This window comes from Fonsecaea erecta (genome assembly GCF_001651985.1).
Source record: "Fonsecaea erecta strain CBS 125763 chromosome Unknown Scaff10, whole genome shotgun sequence".
Classification (NCBI taxonomy): Eukaryota; Fungi; Ascomycota; class Eurotiomycetes; order Chaetothyriales; family Herpotrichiellaceae; genus Fonsecaea; species Fonsecaea erecta.
Window position 1 is genome coordinate 270924 of NW_017387253.1, and position 17509 is coordinate 288432.

General features: G+C 55.3%; 5 protein-coding genes across 5 annotated transcripts; 3 read left to right on the top strand and 2 right to left on the bottom strand.

Annotated features, from left to right (window-relative positions):
- Positions 1–304: 304 nt before the first annotated feature.
- Positions 305–1090, top strand: AYL99_09824 (ribosome biogenesis protein NSA2; the record flags this gene model as incomplete). The annotated part of the gene is made up of 1 exon (XM_018841330.1): positions 305–1090. The coding sequence occupies one exon, from the start codon at positions 305–307 to the stop codon at positions 1088–1090; it is 786 nt and encodes a 261-aa protein (XP_018689039.1).
- A 108-nt stretch (positions 1091–1198) lies between these two features.
- On the bottom strand, positions 1199–3103 carry AYL99_09825 (hypothetical protein; the record flags this gene model as incomplete). The annotated part of the gene is made up of 6 exons (XM_018841331.1): positions 1199–1311; positions 1471–1898; positions 1993–2048; positions 2251–2346; positions 2560–2694; positions 2987–3103. 6 exons carry the CDS (start codon positions 3101–3103, stop codon positions 1199–1201), a joined length of 945 nt encoding a protein of 314 aa, XP_018689040.1.
- Positions 3104–4445: 1342 nt separating this feature from the next.
- AYL99_09826 (hypothetical protein) lies at positions 4446–8389 on the bottom strand (the record flags this gene model as incomplete). The annotated part of the gene is made up of 3 exons (XM_018841332.1): positions 4446–4890; positions 4959–5665; positions 5732–8389. 3 exons carry the CDS (start codon positions 8387–8389, stop codon positions 4446–4448), a joined length of 3810 nt encoding a protein of 1269 aa, XP_018689041.1.
- A 1002-nt stretch (positions 8390–9391) lies between these two features.
- Positions 9392–13831, top strand: AYL99_09827 (hypothetical protein; the record flags this gene model as incomplete). Its single annotated transcript, XM_018841333.1, has 2 exons — positions 9392–9671; positions 9750–13831. 2 exons carry the CDS (start codon positions 9392–9394, stop codon positions 13829–13831), a joined length of 4362 nt encoding a protein of 1453 aa, XP_018689042.1.
- Positions 13832–14457: 626 nt separating this feature from the next.
- On the top strand, positions 14458–16764 carry AYL99_09828 (hypothetical protein; the record flags this gene model as incomplete). The annotated part of the gene is made up of 1 exon (XM_018841334.1): positions 14458–16764. One exon carries the CDS (start codon positions 14458–14460, stop codon positions 16762–16764), a length of 2307 nt encoding a protein of 768 aa, XP_018689043.1.
- Positions 16765–17509: the final 745 nt, after the last annotated feature.

A 17509-nucleotide genomic window follows, 5' to 3' on the forward strand; every position in this document is an offset into this window, starting at 1 on the left:
ATCCGCGAGGTTAGAAGTTGTTCGCCGTTTCATTCCCTGGTAGCGAGCCGTGCTGAGGTAAGCCGACGGATGTTAACCACTAAAAACGAAGGGATAGTGCATCTGGCCCCACTTATTACTAAGACTCTAGCCTCAGCCCAATTAGAGAGCCAGGTTCACTTATTCGACTTGGCGCACGTGACTTTCGGCTCAAGAAAATTTTGACTGGCTGCCTCAAACTCTTTATTTTTCTTTCACCGCCGACGCTACCTCAACCCTCTCCAACTGCGCCTGCGCCATCTTTTTGTCTCTTGTCTTGCCCGTCATGCCTCAGAACGAGTACATCGAGCGCTGGCAGAAGCAGCATGGCAAGAGGCTGGACCACGACGAACGGGTGCGCAAGCGCGAGGCCCGTGAAGGCCATGCCCTGTCCGACAAGGCCCAGACGCTGCGCGGCCTGCGGGCCAAACTGCACCAGAAGAAGCGGCACGCCGAGAAGATCCAGATGAAGAAGGCCATCAAGGCGCAAGAAGAACGAGACGTCAAGTCCGCCGCCCCCACAGAACCCTCCTCCACCCCGCTGCCCAACTACCTCCTCGACCGGTCCCAGGCCAACTCGGCCAAAGCGCTGTCGAGCGCGATCAAGAACAAGCGGGCCGAGAAGGCGGCCAAGTTCGCGGTGCCGCTGCCCAAGGTCAAGGGGATCAGCGAGGAAGAGATGTTCAAGGTGGTCAAGACCGGCAAGAAGACGGCCAAGAAGAGCTGGAAGCGCATGATCACCCAGCCCACCTTCGTCGGGCCCGACTTCACTCGCCGCCCCGTCAAGTACGAGCGCTTCATCCGCCCCATGGGCCTGCGCTACAAGAAGGCCAACGTCACGCACCCGGAGCTGGGCGTCACCGTGCAGCTGCCCATCATCAGCGTCAAGAAGAACCCCCAGAACCCGCTCTACACCCAGCTGGGCGTGCTGACCAAGGGCACGGTCATCGAGGTCAACGTGTCGGAGCTGGGTCTGGTCACAACGGGCGGAAAAGTGGTCTGGGGGAAATACGCGCAGGTCACAAACGATCCGAGTCGAGATGGGTGTTTGAATGCGGTTCTTCTAGTTTAAGCGATTGTCACATGCGGGATTAAGCATCATCAGGAGGGTCAACGGGTGATAAAAACGTATGGTACCAGTCTATCTAGGGTGTCTTATGGCGTTGGGTTGTGTTTTGTATCACACCTCCTCGGCGAAAATGGCGTGGTCAGAATATCCCATGGCTTTGACGGCGATTTTGGCGCTTTGTAGCAGCCTCGCCTTGAGACTTAGAGTCTGGCCGGGTTTTTCAACTATTATTTGGGGCGGGTAAACCCCGAAAGCATCAGCCATTTTCCATTTCCATTTCGGTGATGGACAACCCATATGACCGAAGAATGCCCGGTCTAAAAAAAAGGGGGACAAAAAGCGGCCTAAGATACGGAGAAGGAAAAAAGCAAGTAGAAACTTACAAACGTTGGAGATTTTGGCCATGACGCCGTATGTCGCCTTGAAATCCAAGGGTTTGAGGGCGCGCCAGATCCGGACCACCTCCTCGGGCGGCAGGGGGATGAAGTTGGGGATGCTCCAGAGGAACTGGTACGAGACGGTGTCGGCCCGCTTGCCTGGGTCCGGGTTGTGGCCGGACTGCACGGCGAAGATGGTGTCGGCCACGAACAGCGTCGGCAGCGGCGTGTTGGGAGGGAGTGAGTGCAGCACCTGGCTACCCGGGAAATGGCCGCCGCAGATGACCGACGTGAGGCCTGGGAGAAGCTCGGTGCGGGGTGCGCTCAGTAGCTTGAGTGTGGCCGACGACGTGTCTTTGCGGTTGGCCCAGACGGCGTCGACCTCGGTCATGTACACGGGGCACTGGAACGTGGAGGACCAGTCGGCCCAGGTGCTGAAGGGTGGTGGGAGGTTAGTTGGGGGGTGAGAACATTTGCGGATATTGCGGGATAGAAGATTCACGGGAGAGGAGAGAGAATGAAACTCACGTGTAGAAATGCGGATGGGAGATGATAATGAACTTCAATCCGCCCAATCCGGTGATCTGCGTGCCATCGCATCAGCCAGTCAGTCGGGTATACAGCCAGAGTCAAGCAGGGTCGTCGGAATTGGCCCTTGGCTCGTGTCTTGGACAACGCAGGACAAATGACCATCACTAAGAGACTGTCCGTGTTGTCTTTCAGAGAGTCTGTACCTCTTTTCTCGTGGCTGTATTCAAATGTACATATGCACACATACACACATACCTTGTCAACCGTGTCTTGGTCCAGATATGCAACCAGATCCCAGAGCACATTGCCGTTCGGGGTGCGGATCAAACGCGCACCCTGCCCGATGCCGAACTGTCACCAGTGAGGAAAGTATGTCGTCAGTATGAGCCGTGTATATATCAATCAGATGCAATGTAGAAGCAGACAGATACAACTTCGAGAGGGGGAAACGGAGTGGCAGTGTTGATCTGCATGTGGTGATACTGTATGACAACTGTGTGTACTGCAGGGAAATGCTGTTGTTTGTGTGTTCATCTGCTCATCCACCTAGCACCTAGCACCTACCTTGGGCTCGGTATGGATCTCGACGACAGTGTCATTGTGCTCGCACGGCTCGAAGACGTTCTTGTAGGGGCCGGCATGGAGCTTGCGCAGCGTCGTCCACGCCTGGCCTGACTCTGGGACGAATTGTCTGGGATCCTATGGGACAGGGAGGTGTGAGCAGAGTGTCAGTTTCAGTGTTCAATTCAGTGGCAGTGTCAGTGGCAGAATGATACGAGATCTATCGCATAGTGTGTATGTCTTTCTTGGGGGGTTGGCTGGTCACCACCAAATCATTTTTCCCGTTGAAAGAGGAGTGTGGTGTGAAACATGGTATGCCTCCGTTGAGAGCATGTTCTGTTCCCCTACCCAGGCAGGGGATCCCATCACTCACTCGTGCCCGGCTGAAGTGAGAGGGAGGGACAAAGGGAGAGGAGACAGGCAGACAGACCTCACAGATCCGACACTCGTCCTTCCCCGTCTTCTCGTCCACGTCATACTGCGCACCACACGCACAGCAGATCAGCAAATCATTTGACGTTGAGAGCTTCGGGGCCCCGGCAGCCATGGCTCTAACTCGACCCGGTTGCGGAACGAATGGGGGGGAGGGGTGGAAATGGGCTGTACGGGTAGTCGCCAACGGTCGAGATATTCTTGACCCGAGCAATGAAGGGGGTGGCTGAGCGACTGAGTTTGCAGCGACTCTACACCGTCTTGTAGACCCAATCACTCACGGAAAAGGTCGAGATCTACGATGATGTTGCTGCAGGTCAGAACTGATGCAAAGGATGGTGTCAATTCAATTGACTTTTGAGAGTGGTGGGAATGGCAAGAAAAAGCGCGAAACTTGTGCCGGACTTCTCCGTTTTCACCCATTGCAACCCACCACGCGCGGTCGAGGATACGAGGGTGATGAGTCAATGAAGGAGGAGGAAGAGGAGGAAGTAGACAATCAGCCAGCCAGCCAATCTCACAGTCTTGGGAGAGCCTAGAGTTTGGCTCGGTCTGCAGCCCATTTTCCACACACACAAATGGCCTTTTGTGGTCTCTGGTCTCACAAGCGGAATTCGGAGACCAACAATGTCATTGTTTTGTCTGCATCAGGGTCGTGAACATAGATTTTATAGATTATGATGTGTCGGGCTCTGGACCGGTTTCATTTGGATATCTTTCACAGAAAATTGCTAAAATTTCTAGGTGTTAAGGAACTTGTACAGTAGGTCCGCAAAAGTCACCGGACAAACGCCGTTTTCCACCAAAACAGGTAGTTTTCAACAGTCAATATCTCGATAACTTATTATGGCGACCCCTAGTTATTAATATAGTAGAATATACTAGATTATCTAGGCTTTGTATAATTATCAATTATATATCTGAAAACGCGGTATGCGAAGAGTTATCTCATATATTAGGAAGAGTTAGTTTAGTTATCATGCAAAAAAATAAATTTTCTGTTGGAATTAACCTAATGCTTTCTTTTATGTAGTACAACTTTTCGCACACTACGATTTTAAATATATAATTATAAGGTAGATAAAGTCTAGGTAATTTAGTACACTCTACTATATAAATAACTAGGGGTCGCCATAATAAGTTATCGAGATATCGGCTGTTGAAAACTACCTGTTTTGGTGGGAAATGGGGTTTGTCCGGTGACCTTTGCGGACCTACTGTATATTGGCCTATTCCTTCCTGAGGAGTAAGTAGAATACTAATTGGAGGCAATTGATTATAATCACCAATTCAACACACATTCGTAACAGCCCTGACTCCCCGACGAGTCTATACTAGAGTGCCTGTGACCGTGAATTCTGGTAGAAAGCAGGACCAAAGCTCATCGAGTTCTGTTCTCACCATGTTATATGGGTGCTTGTGTACCTCCCTGTCCTAAATATGTGCTTGCTAGTCCCCTACATGTACAAGCTCGCTGTAAACACTACATCCCGTCTGATCATCTCCCTTGCCTTGTCCATCTTCGCATATAGCGACGGATCGCCGATCAGCCTCGCCGCACTCATGACCTCCCTGCACGTCTCGTCCAGTCTGGTGATGACCCGCACAATTGTGCCCTCCATCACGTCGGTCAGGTCGGTGATCCGGTTGAATGACATGCCCCGCGCCCACTCGTAGACCACCTCCACCAACCCGAACCGCTGTCGTGAAGCGAAATCGTTGGCCCCGTCGTCCGAGGATAGGATCACCTGGTGCAGAATCTGGTAGTGGTTCACCCGCTCGGCGATTTCGATGATAGCATCTCTGCCTCGCTCCAGATTGCCGGTCAGCTGGGGCTCGTTGTCCGTTTTTTCCTGGAAAACAAAGGACGAGAGCAGGGCGACAATCTCTTCGGGCTCGAATCTAGACACGCAAGCATATCTGTCAGTATGACTCTCTGAGGTCGATCGCACCTCCTTTGAAAAACTTACGATGCGAGCACGTTCTCCAGAATCAGCTCCGTGATCACCAGCTCGTCGCCCGAGTGGATCTCGCACGCGACCTTCCCCTTCAACTGGACGCGAGCCTGGTCGTCGATGAAACCCAGGTCCTTCAACACGGCCGTGCGCTGCTGGTAGTCCGGCAGCAGTGACAGGTTCTGGTCCGACATCAGCATCTTGAGCGAGTGGATGTTCTCCCGGATCAGCCACTCGTCGTGCTGCATGCCGTAGTGCTTCAAGAACTGCGGGCACTCTCGCAGACAGTGACTGGCCTCAAACACCCGTGCCGCTTCCTTTCGCTTGAGCAGCAGCTCTCGGATGTGCAACTCGTGGACTTTGCTCCAGTCCTGCTCGTCCCACGCACTCAAGTCCCAGGAGGAATAGGTGCGGACGAAGTCATCCTCGGCGAATTCCTGTCGCGCCGAGTCGGACTGCATCAACGACCGCACATCGACCTTGACAATCGTCTGGGTAATGCACTCCACGTCGTCCAGTGCAACCTGGGTAATCTGCCATTTGACCTGCGAAGCCTTTTCAGGGAGAGCAGAGAACATCGTGCGCACACGGGGCAAGTATGGAAGCAGATCTCGGGTCGACCGCTGTGCGTCAATGTGTGATAGTTCCAGAACGTTGAGCCCGCGATTGGGCCCTGCTCGCACCCCGTCCTCGAGGAGCACTCCTACCGTCCGGATGCCGTCCTACGTCGACAAGTTAGATGGTCACAAGTAGAAGGAAAATAAAAACTAGAAGACATAGCCCCCCACCTTTTTGAACACGATCAGTCTCTTCGCCGTCCACAGCCGCCGTCCGACTGGCGACGACAGCAAGCTCACGTGAAGTTCCCGGGTCAGCCGCTCGAACTCCATGGCGGCTTCATGACACGCCTCTGCATCAATATCGCAGACGTCGCAGGGTTCACGCTTGATCTTGTCCAGGTTCGCCTGGGACAGGGCGACCTGCTCTTGGTGCTGGGGAAGGAGGGCCTGGGTCGCATTCTCCGAGAAGCTGCGCTTGATCATCTCCTCGATCCTCAGAGCCTCAACCCGCATCAGGTTCAGGATCATATTGTAGTGCAGGCGAAATTGGCTGCGCAGCTTGGTGGCCGGGCCCGTGATCATCTGCGTCAGCTCTGCCGCCGCGGGCGCCTCGTTCTTACCTGGTGTCACGATGATGACGGTCCCGACCGTATCGAGACCTCTGCGGCCTGCGCGGCCGGCCATTTGCGTGTACTCACCGGGCAAGAGATTTCGAAATTCACGGCCGTCGTGCTTGCGGTAGCCCGAGAAGACTACGGTGCGTGTCGGGAGATTCAGTCCCATCGCAAATGTCTCCGTGGCGAAGAGCACCTTGACCAGCGTCCTCGCGAAGAGGATCTCGACGATTTCCTTCACGATGGGCAGCAGGCCGCCGTGGTGGACGGCGACGCCGCGGCCCAGCATCTCGCGCAGGCGTCGGATCTGCGGCAGCACGCGGTCCTCCGGTCGCAGTCGTGCGATTGATCGCTCAATGATCATGTGGATCGCACTCTTCTCTGTGGCCGTGCAAAAGTCCTGGTTGGACAGAGAGTCGGCATTTTCCTCGCACCTCCTCTTGGAGAAGACGAAGATGCACGCCGGCAGCAGATTCTCCTTTCGCAGGTACTGGACCAGGTGTACCCAGAGGTTTCTGTCCTGAGCAGCCGTCGTGCGACCCCCACCGCGTCCCGTCCGCGCAATATTGCCTTGACCGCGAGTCGGCACGGATCCCCGGCCTCTCTGCTGCTGTGTATTACCTCTTTGATTCGAACCACCGCGTTGAGCCTGGGTCCGACCTCCTCCTCGCGGACCCGCGGCTTGTCCTCCACGAGTAGTCGCCTGGGCCTCGACCGCCTTCTGCTCCTTAACCTTGTCCAGTCCCGACAGGATGTCGTTGGCTGCTTTCCAACCCTTTTGAAGGAACCGTTTCTCTGAGTCCACGATTTTGTGGATCTCCTTACCCGCCCACAGGTAGTGCTCCAAGGGTACGGGTCTCTTGGGAGTCGAAATGACATAGATGTCCTTTTTCTTGGTGCGCCCGACCCACGACGCAAACTCGTACGTGTTGGGCACGGTGGCAGACAGCAGGATCAGCGTGACGTGGTCCGGCAGCATGATGATGACCTCTTCCCACACCACGCCGCGTTCGAGGTCATTAACGTAATGTACTTCATCAAAAATGACAAACTCCACATCACGAATGAGGTCTGCACCCCGGTAGAGCATGCTCCGCAGAATTTCTGTGGTCATTATCAGGCAGCTCGCTTCTGGGTTGATTTGCACATCACCCGTCAGGATCCCCACGTCATCAAACACGGTCTTGAAGTCACGGAACTTCTGGTTGGACAGGGCTTTGATGGGGGACGTGTAGATGGCCTTGGTCATGTGCTTCGCCGCTAGGGCGATGGCATACTCTGCCACGACCGTCTTTCCCGCCGAGGTATGGGCCGCCACAAACACCGAGTCACCCCCTTCGAGGTGATAGATGGCCTCCTTCTGAAAAGTGTCGAGCTCAAACGGCCAGGTGCGTGCCATGTCCGGCACCAGATCCTCGAAGTTGGAGATCGGCTTGTTGATGTCCACCACGTGAGCCCATTTCTTCCCAGGGACTTTGGTCGTCGCTGCTCGTAGCAGCAAGTCGCCATGCGGTTGGAGGGCCGGAAACTCTATTGGCAATAGCTCATCGACGTCGGCATATCCTTCCTCCTCGTCGCTGTCACCTTCACCGTCGTCAGATTCATTCGTAGTCTTGCGTCCATTGTGGTCATCCACGTGCCCCGGAGGCGCAAGATCCACCCCAGCGCCACCCTCGTTGTCTGCGTCCAATAATGTCTTCTCGACGTCGTGTGCATCCTCTACTTCTGTAGGAGAGTCTTTGTGGTCGGACAATCTCATGCCCCTCAGAAACCCCGGCGGCACCTCCAACAAGCCATCACCACTGACGCCAAAATCAATGATTCGTGCGAGTCCATTGGCGGCTTTCTTCGTCTTGGACGATCGCCTCCTTTCATCCTCGTCCCCCAGACTTGCCTGGTCTTCGTAGGCCTGGATCGTATCTACTCCCTCAAGGCCTCCTGGCGTAAAAGGAAAAAAGCCAGCCGACCCCCGCACGAACTCGGCTCGAGTGGCTGGTCGACGAAGAAGCGACATAGAGTTCTTGGCCGTGGCACCGGTCGCGGGCACCGTGACCTGGTGGTAGCCAGCAACCTTGCCTTCCAGACCTTGGCGGTCGAAGCGCGTAACAGTCCGGGTCTGTGGTGGCGCCAACTGACAGAGCTCGGCGTAATTGGTCGAGGGCCAATCACACCGTTGTTGCACCTTATTCAGCCATGCAGGGGTCAGAGCGGTCGGCGCTGACACGACTTGGTTTTCCAACTCATTTTTGATCTGTTCCACGGCGGACCCCATGGCGTGCCGCACGGTACCCCAAGGCCCAGAGAACTCTGGATGCAGCGCCGACGTGGAAGAATGCGAATGTCGCTCCGGTTCCAGGGAAGGAGGAAGGGATCAGTGTGAAGAATTGATTGTGAAGGAATGTGGTAATGGCTCTACGCAGTACTGTAGTCGGCCTAGTGCTAAAGGTGTGAACGTGACCAGGAGAAAATAAAAGTGGAAATTCGATTGTGCTCGTCTGGCTCTCGCCCGCGTCCTAGCCGTCTCCTAGCTGGCCGCCTTGCATCGTAGCGTGCATTAGCGTTGTTTCAAGGCTCCACTTGCGACTTGTGATTGGCTCTCGTGTCGAGGTCTAGTGGCTCCTGAGTGGCTCAGATCTCGCTTCTTACTGGCTCAATAATATTTTGTGTTCCGGGACTGGTCCGTCATTGTCCTGTTGAAATTTCCCAAGCGTTGCACAAAGCCTCAGGAGCCAATCGTTTCGCTGTATTTCACCGCGCTCGAGGCAGCTTGAAGGCTTGATTTAGCGGCTCCGCTAGGCCCATCTGGCTCCATATTTCTTCCAGCCACCCCTCTTTAATTGAGGCCGGCCCAAAGGTTACCGAAGGGTTGTCTGCACTAAGGTGAGACCCGGAATCCGTGCTGGTCACCATGTCAATCGTCCTCGCCTAGTGCAACCCCAGCTTGATCTTGCCCTCCTGGCTATCCATCCCACCCTAAGAAAAAAAAAACCACCACCCGAATCTCAGCTGCGTTGGTAGCTCGACTCCGTGCCCTTCAACTACACTCATATCGACGTTAGATTATGAGAGCACGACGGTGCGGGAGAGCGCGAAAGGCAAGAGGTCGGACATTTATTATCCCACAAAACCAGGAGGGCTGTGGTTCGGCGTAATGAACAGGAGCGGCAGTTGATCCCAGTCAGTCTTGGTTACCGGACACCGCCACTTTTCGACCTTTATAAGGTCTGAGTCCCAACGACAACTCTCCCAAGCCAGCTGTGTCGCAGCATAGGACATGGGGGCTGGCCGGACGACAATACAGCAGCAGGCCTTGGAGGTGGCGCCCACGATTCAATATATACACCGCCAGCCCGGGGGAGGGCGCTTCACTTTCACCGACGTCAAGTTTTGGCCGTACTCGCAGTCATCAACATGCGACGAGCCCGTCTTTGCGGTGCTGGGCCAGACAGAGGTCATCATTGGTCGTGTGTCGGCCCATCCTCGCCGGCCCGTCACCATCCTGCACCATCTGACCAATTTGTTCGTAGAAGCTCGCGTCCGCAGCAGTACGAATCGTGCGTATCGGACGCAGGGGATGAATTCTTGCGCGTGGGCGTATATATATCCACAGAGGCCCTTACTGATAGTTGCAGGCGCAGCAGGGCTAGTGGAGGTGATTGATGCCGTCGAGGGAAAGGTCTGCGAGACGCACATCGGCCATGAATGGGCAACTATCCATGATGTCGCCGTGCATCCTCTCTACCCGTGGATCTTCGCCACCGCCTCTCAGGATTCCCATATCCGGATCTGGGATCTCCGGCAATGCTTGAGACCTCACGCTACTCATGTCATCATCCTGGGTGCACCAGCAAGCGGCCACGAGAGAGATGTGCTCCTTCCGGAGCGGGACTCGCAGCCGGAACTGAAAAGGGCCTTCTGCGTGAGCAAAGCCGAGCTCGAGGAGAAGCAGAAGAGAGGCGTGCTATCAGCGTCGTGGCACCACACTGGCCGGTATTTGGTGACGTCGGGCTTCGACTGCCAGGTGTGCGTGTGGACTATCCCGGACCTCCATGATGGATCCCCCTTCTGGCGGTCAATCGACCCGGAGCGCAATCGACGGAACTGGTTTGATACAAAGGTCATCCGGCACCCTCATTTTATTACCAAAGCCCCGCATTCCAATTACGTTGAATGTGTACGGTTCTTTGGCGATTTAGTGGTGTCCACGGCTGCCCTCGAGGACACGATTGTGGTCTGGAGGATAACCGGGTTCGACTCGAAGAGGCGTCCACCGCCGCGATGGACAGCCCCAATGACGGAGAGCTGGCTGGAGACACGCAACGCCTTCATGCGGACCGTGGTCACCAACAAGAACGGTTCGAGGAGGCTGGTGGTCGCGAGCGAGTTCCAGAATAGGGCTCCCTATGAGAGAGTCATAGAGCTGGCCGCCCCGCTCGGCGACAGTGGCTATCAACGGTTTGGCTTGCTGCTGCCCTCGCGAGCGCACCCAAGGCTACATCCCATGCTAGCGTATGGCAATGCCGCCTCTGAAGTGTGTTTCTGGGGGCTTGACGGCGGCCTGACGCGACACACGGTCAGAGTGGACGAAAGAGAAACGGTCTCCAGGGGGACCAAGAGAAAGAGGCCAGAAGCTGAATCCCTCCCACCTCAAGACGACTTCCCTCGAAAGCGTCTGACTCCTGACCCTCCGTCTTTCAGGCTCCTGCGAGAAACTCCAGAGGTCATCTTCGAAGACGTGAGCTCCAACAGAGAGCACGCCAAATTCACACCACGCTGCGTAGAGTTCAACAAGGAGCACCTCGACGCCCAGCAAGGCTCGATACAGACTACGAAAGATATCGTAAAAACTAAGGCAGTTGCGACAGAGATCCGGAAAACCCCTGCACACGTTAATCAATCCCGGGTAGACGTCACGACTGTCTTTGTTGAGTGCAAGACAACCTCAGCAGAGGTGAAAAAAGGGGCAGTCGACGTTAACAGCAACAACCACAACAACAGCGGGCTAGGATTTCATGCACAACCGATCCCTGCGGCTTCTTCAGCGCTTGACGAACTCTCGACTGAGTTCCCCAGCGCGAATCCTGTGTGGCTCGAAGCACTTCTCGCCGCTAGAAAATGGGCGTCCAAACAACCCATAATCAATGAGTGGGTTGGCACAGTCAGGCCCTATAGCCAGCCCACGGATACTGAAAAGTACCAAAATCCTCATTATCTCTATGAGCATCAAGCTCACTATAAACCATCGAGTCCAGCCGTTGTCTGGGAGATGGCATCCGATCCCTCCGCTGCTGATGCAACGCTTCATGAAAGGCCGACTTGTTCAGACCCGAAAGGTTTCCTCGAACACTCCCTCAACCTCCCGCCTATAGAATACGAAGATCATACCTCGTCTGATTTGACTTGCAATAAGAGGACTGAGTCACAACCAGACAGCAGAACACAGTCCCCAGCAGCCCGTGTTGGAAAACTGACGCGGTCAAAAGCAGCAGCCCAGCAGGGGCTGGCGGCATCTTCATATACGTTAGCGCCGCCTTGTAAAGCTGTCGTTGAGATACCGGCTCGGCCAAAACCAGCCGCGACTCAGTTATCTCTAAAGACCATCCCAGGTGGGAGCAAATCGCCCTGGTCCGAGACCGACGGTCATCGACCGTCGCAGGACACCCGGCCCGCCAAACGACGTACAACTTCTGACAGAGGATCGACTCAGGTAAACCTCATTGCCTGTCATTCTCCAACATTCTCACGTTTCGACGGCGGTACCATTGCCGTTGAAATACCCTCCCCTGCTAAACAGCAAGTTGAATCCTCAAACTCTACGTTATTGCCCACCCCTCCCCCTTCCGTGTCTCCAGAGGCGGCAGATATCACGGGAGCAGATGCAAAGCATGCCTGGAAATCGACACCTCCGACTCTACTTACTCCATCCCCATCTCCAGGATCTTCTCCAGAGGTTGATGATTTGAACGGCAACGAATGTTCTGCTGGAAAGCGAGCTTACTCGCGACCACCCACACCTTCTCCTTCCGTATCTCCCGAGCCTGTAGATACCGTCCAGGATGTAGACTATGGTTCGACACCATTCATCCGTTCCCCGTTGGTGTCTCCAGATCCAGAATGGTCTCAGAGCCTGATCCCAGGTCCTAAGGAATATCCCGACAATTTGGAGGTCGATGGTGAGCGAGGATTTGACGACACTATGGACTTTGAGTCGGAGCAGTCTACTGGTTCGGACACTGAGGGTTCGACTTCCAACCCCTCGGAGACTGAACAAAATCGATCCGTCAGCCCAGAGTCAGCGGAAGAGTCTCCTGATTATGCAGCTGTCGACTGGGATCTTTTCGAAATGCAACACGTTGACCAAGAGCCTTCTGACCTGGCAGACATCCACGAGGATCCTCTCGTCGCCAGGATGCTAGAACCATTCGCTGATACCGCTCGACAAGACGTCCACGGCGAGCCTCTTGACACGCATACAGTATCCAAAATGGCGACGTCAAGCTTGGAGCCAACCACCCATGACTTTGACAGACTTGTAGACCTAGAAGAGGTTGGCTTTCCGTCCGCGGACGATGTAGAGGACCCGATTGTTCCTGTCAAGGCAGACGCAAAGGTTTTGCTCCCTCAGCTGCAGTACAAGGACGAAACTCCATTTCGGACGCGAGCAGCCGGTTGGAGCATATGTGGAAGGTGGTGCATAGTGGCTGGAGAATCTGCCACCGACCCCACTGATGGCTGGGGTGGCTTTGCCTTGCTACACCGTCAACGTCTGCTGGACAAGGATGAAACGACCTACGTGGGTAAACAGCTTGAACGTGCACTCGACAAGATTGGAGCCATCCTCGGCGCACTTGCTGACCGCGAGGAAGCTGAGGCGATGTGCAAAGAGTTCCAAGCCATTTGCGAAGACCTCAAGGATCGCCATCGTTATCGTTTTGGCAAGAGAAAACTTCACGGTTGGATGAGAAACCTTCATCGTCTTCACCCGACAGTCCTCGATGAGTCGGGGGCCAGACAGGAAGACCTCGACGAGCTGTTCAAAAGGGACCTCAGGGACGACTTCAAAGAGGACATGGAAGATGACTCCGGAGAAGACTCTTCGGGGGACTCCAGAGAAACCCTCGAAGAGGGCTTCACAGATGACAGCAGAAGGCTTAAAGAGTTGATACATCATGTATCCGTACACGACGACGAGTCCATGGCAGATGAGGATAGCCCAGCACCTATTGACGATGACGAGTCCATGGACGACGACAACGACAACGACAACGCAGTAGTAGTGTACGACGCTCCATACCGTCAAGAAGATGTAGAAGACCACAACGACGATGGCGGAGTGGTAGAGCTAATCCCCTCGAATCGTAAAGAAGAAGCAGAAGAAGAGGAGGAGGATGTCGATGAGATATTGTGGGACGCCGAGCTCTCGTCCGAAGACGAAGAATCTGCCTCTGGTTCTGAAGACGAGAACGAGGACGAGGACGAGGACGAAGGCGACGACGGAGACGAAGATGATGATGATGACGACGACGACGAAGACGAATCCGAGTCGCACGCCGCTGCGTCCGACACCGAACCACCCGAACAAGAAGAAGAAGAAGAGGACGAAGAGGACGAAGAGGACTCGGGGGAAGAGTTCTATCCGGAGACTAGGCCTGGGTATCCTCGACACCCGCTTCAGTTAAGGGCCAGTGCTTCTCCTACTGCAAGATTTAAATGATGCCGCTCCACACGGTGTCCTTTGAACCTGTGTATCATCGCCTTGATTTTTGAGGGAGCGCTAAGAATGTATTATAGCTATACCTGTATATTGTGTTAGATGACCCGTAACGTCGAAATGTCACTGACTTGATGAAGAGCTTTGAGCCATGCTGGATCGAGTAGACTTCCCTCGTGGTATGAGCCGAGTCAATCAGCTAGCCCAAAAGGCACAAGCGTAGATCCTTGTGGACCACTAGTATATTCTGGGTTAGCCCACATTCCATTAGCGTTACCTAGGTCGGCTTAGTGTGCTTGGCACTGGGCGCGTCAGACAATAGAAAGCACAACGTTTCCTGGCCTCGCTCCTTGGATCCTCCGCATTCTGCAAACCCTCCCACGCGAACCCTACAGATACGAAAGCCCACACCGCGCAACTCGCTTCGCCTTAGCTCGCCACGAGCTGCAAACCGACCGCCATTGATTGCTCACACGTCGATTTCCCATTCTTCCCAATCGTCCGCCCTAGGCCACGTTCGCGTTTCATAAGCCGTAGCAGGAGGCTCCGACCCCTCCTCGCCATTGTGATCCAAACGCGCAGCGCATGCGACACACCTACCTCATGATTGTCCTGCGATACACTCGAACATGATGAATGACGACGCTCACCCCCCGTCGGCGCAGTCGGTGCAAACTCAAAAGTTCCTGCGCTACAGATCTGTCCGCCAGTCCGCTGTGAGAGACCCTGCGCCGACGCACGATCCTGCTCCTCCCTTGCCGCAGACGTCACAGGCCTCGTTGACGCGTCTCCCTTCAAGATACCACCGGCGACCGCCGGCGATTCAGAGTGCGCTACTCCCGAACGAACCGCCCCTACCTACGACCCTCCACACCGCGACGGTCTCGAGGCCCCGAGGCCAGACGTTCAATGGCGCAACTGAACAACAGTATGGACAGGACACACGGGTAGAAGACGGTGCGCGCCGCATGGTTATTCAACACAGTGACTTGCGACCGACGACGAGGCCGACCACCAGCAAGAGCACGCCGCGCAAGCAGACGTTGACCTCTAGTTTCACAGAGCCTTCGCCGGAGCAGCTGCGCAGTTCTCTCGAGATTGCGCGCGAAGAGGCGCGTTTGCTGTTGGAAGGGGAACAGGACCGAGTCAGGGCACTGCGGCGACAGCAAGAGCGGGAAAAGCGCCGGAGGCATGAAGAAAAGTTGGCACAAGAAGCGCGTCAACGAGAAGCCGAGGAAACCGAGGAAGCTGCACGAGAAGAAGCCAGGAAGAGATCGGAGCGGACCCCATCGGAAGACGCTCAGTGGCGTGGGCGAGACGTTGATGAACAACATGCAGCTATCGCCCCCCCAACCTCAGCGGATGCTATTGACTCGAACAAGTCGAGAACGCGGACGATGATCATCGGCGGGCAGCCCCCTCCCAGTAAAGAGGATAAACGTGCACATCACCGCCGTGCGTCCTCGGCGATTGAGCAACTGCGACAGAAGCCCAAGCAGAGCCATACCAGAACCAGCAGCACTGGTAAGAACGACGCAAAGCCCACCAACGAAGCAGGGATCCCGAAACCCAACTTCGATGCCCCAGTATCGGCGGTAAATGCTGGGGAACGAAGGGTCAGCGTCAAATGTAAGGAAGCGTTCATTACTCTCCCTGTTACACCCTCCACAACATCCAAGGATATCCTGAATTCGGCCTCCGTCTGCATGTCCAAGCCGATTGACCCTCGAACCGCCGTCCTGCTGGAGTCCTTCTCGCAGCTGGGGCTCGAGCGACCACTCCGGCGGTATGAGCGGATCCGTGACGTGATGAACTCCTGGGACAAGGACACACAAAACCATCTTTTCATCATGACCGAAGGCGAATGTGCAGCGCCGGGCCTGCAAATCGCCGACGCTCCCAGCCAGCAACCTTCCGGGACTGTCGTCCACATCTACCATTCGCAGAAGCCCGGAAAATGGGACAAACGCTGGCTGAGACTCCGCGAGGACGGCCAAATCACCACGTCCAAGAACGAAAATGGCATCGATGCCACCAACATCTGCCACCTGTCCGACTTCGACCTGTACACGCCCACAGCGCGACAAGTCAAGAAGCTCAAGCCGCCCAAGAAGCTGTGCTTCGCCTTGAAGAGTCAGGAGAAATCGGCCATGTTTCTGGATGGGGCCAATTTCGCTCACTTCTTCTGCACCAAGGACAAGACGGTCGCCGACACATGGTACCGCGCCGTACACTCGTGGCGGAGCTGGTATCTCGTCAACATGCTTGGTGCGGGACAACCAAAACCGACGGATACGGCCGAGACGCTCAGGCAAGAAAGCAGACCCGGGACCCGGGGGTCCAAGGAATCCCTACCTTATGTGCTTGGGTCGTTCAAGCCGCTGCTGGATTTCAGCACCGCTCTCGAGGCAAACAACCGCAAGCCCGAAGCCCCCGATAGCGGCACACATCATCATCGGGCGTCCCAATCCGCGGTCGACGACCAGAGGCCGTTGATCGATTTCGTGCCGGAGCGACCGAGCATCGATGAGAAGGCGGGCAGCCCAAAATTGTTCACGTCGCGGCTGGCGCCAGCTGCTGCTCCGCCACCCACGTCGTTTCCGCGAAAGTTTATGATCGAGTCGGCAACGACGACGACGAACAACGGTGGTCACGCCGCCGCCGATGACACCTCCAAGGACGGTCCGTTCACGGGGACAGGCCTCCTCGCTCGCAGCGCCAGTCGCCGATCTCAGGACAGCCATGGTCAGCGATCCGGTCGCGGAGGCGCCCCAGGCAAGCCGTTGGTGGACCTCACACCCACGAGCGAGTTCACCGACGGCAGTCTGCTCCGGAAGATGGAGGCAATGGCCCCTCCCACACAGGGCGTGCTGGAACCGAAGATCGACCGGCAGAAGAGGCGCGAGGTCGACGTCGCGGTCGGCGAAGGGTTCTAATTGCCACAAGCAATAGGCTGGCTCCTGGCGGGCCAGGCAGAAGGAGGACGGGAGACACGTCACAGTGAGAGGATATAGGGCAATCTGCCATTACGGCTAATAATGACCGGACAGCATGAGAGTATTATAATGTGGCTGAACGACTTCTATGAATGGGGAGCTGATCGTGTCATGTGTCTCTGTATACAATGTATATCTACATCGTTTCTCACGAAGTCTGTCCCACTTGCTTCCCTTCTCATACGCCTCGAGATGTTGGAAGGTGTTTTAAAAGGGCGAATATGGCAGTGAGAGCCAATTCACGGAATATCCACCTGGAAGACAGAAGTCCAGTCCAGCCTGGGTCCTGTGGCTCCTTCGTCTTTTGTTCGATGTAACTCATATTGAAACAAATCCTTGATCCATACATGGGTATCCGGCTCATTGTCGGCTTCAAGAGAGGCTCTGTTCGCTGTTAGGGACAGGTCCAAGGAGGTGTTGTATCGGTACAGAGTCAGAGTTCCTGCGGTCTTTAGCCCACCAGCCCTAACGCAGCCCACTTCCTTCACCCAAATTCCTACCCATCGAACGATTTTGACACAGCAACCGAGCAGGAAATCAGGTCTGAAGGCCATACACATTGTGATAGGGCTGTCTCAACCCAGACGTTTTGACGGAGGCTGTGGTCAATTGACCCTCGTTGCTCCTGCGAAAGATGCCTAGTGATTCATAAGGAATCAAGCTGATTTAGTCTTGACAGCACGGT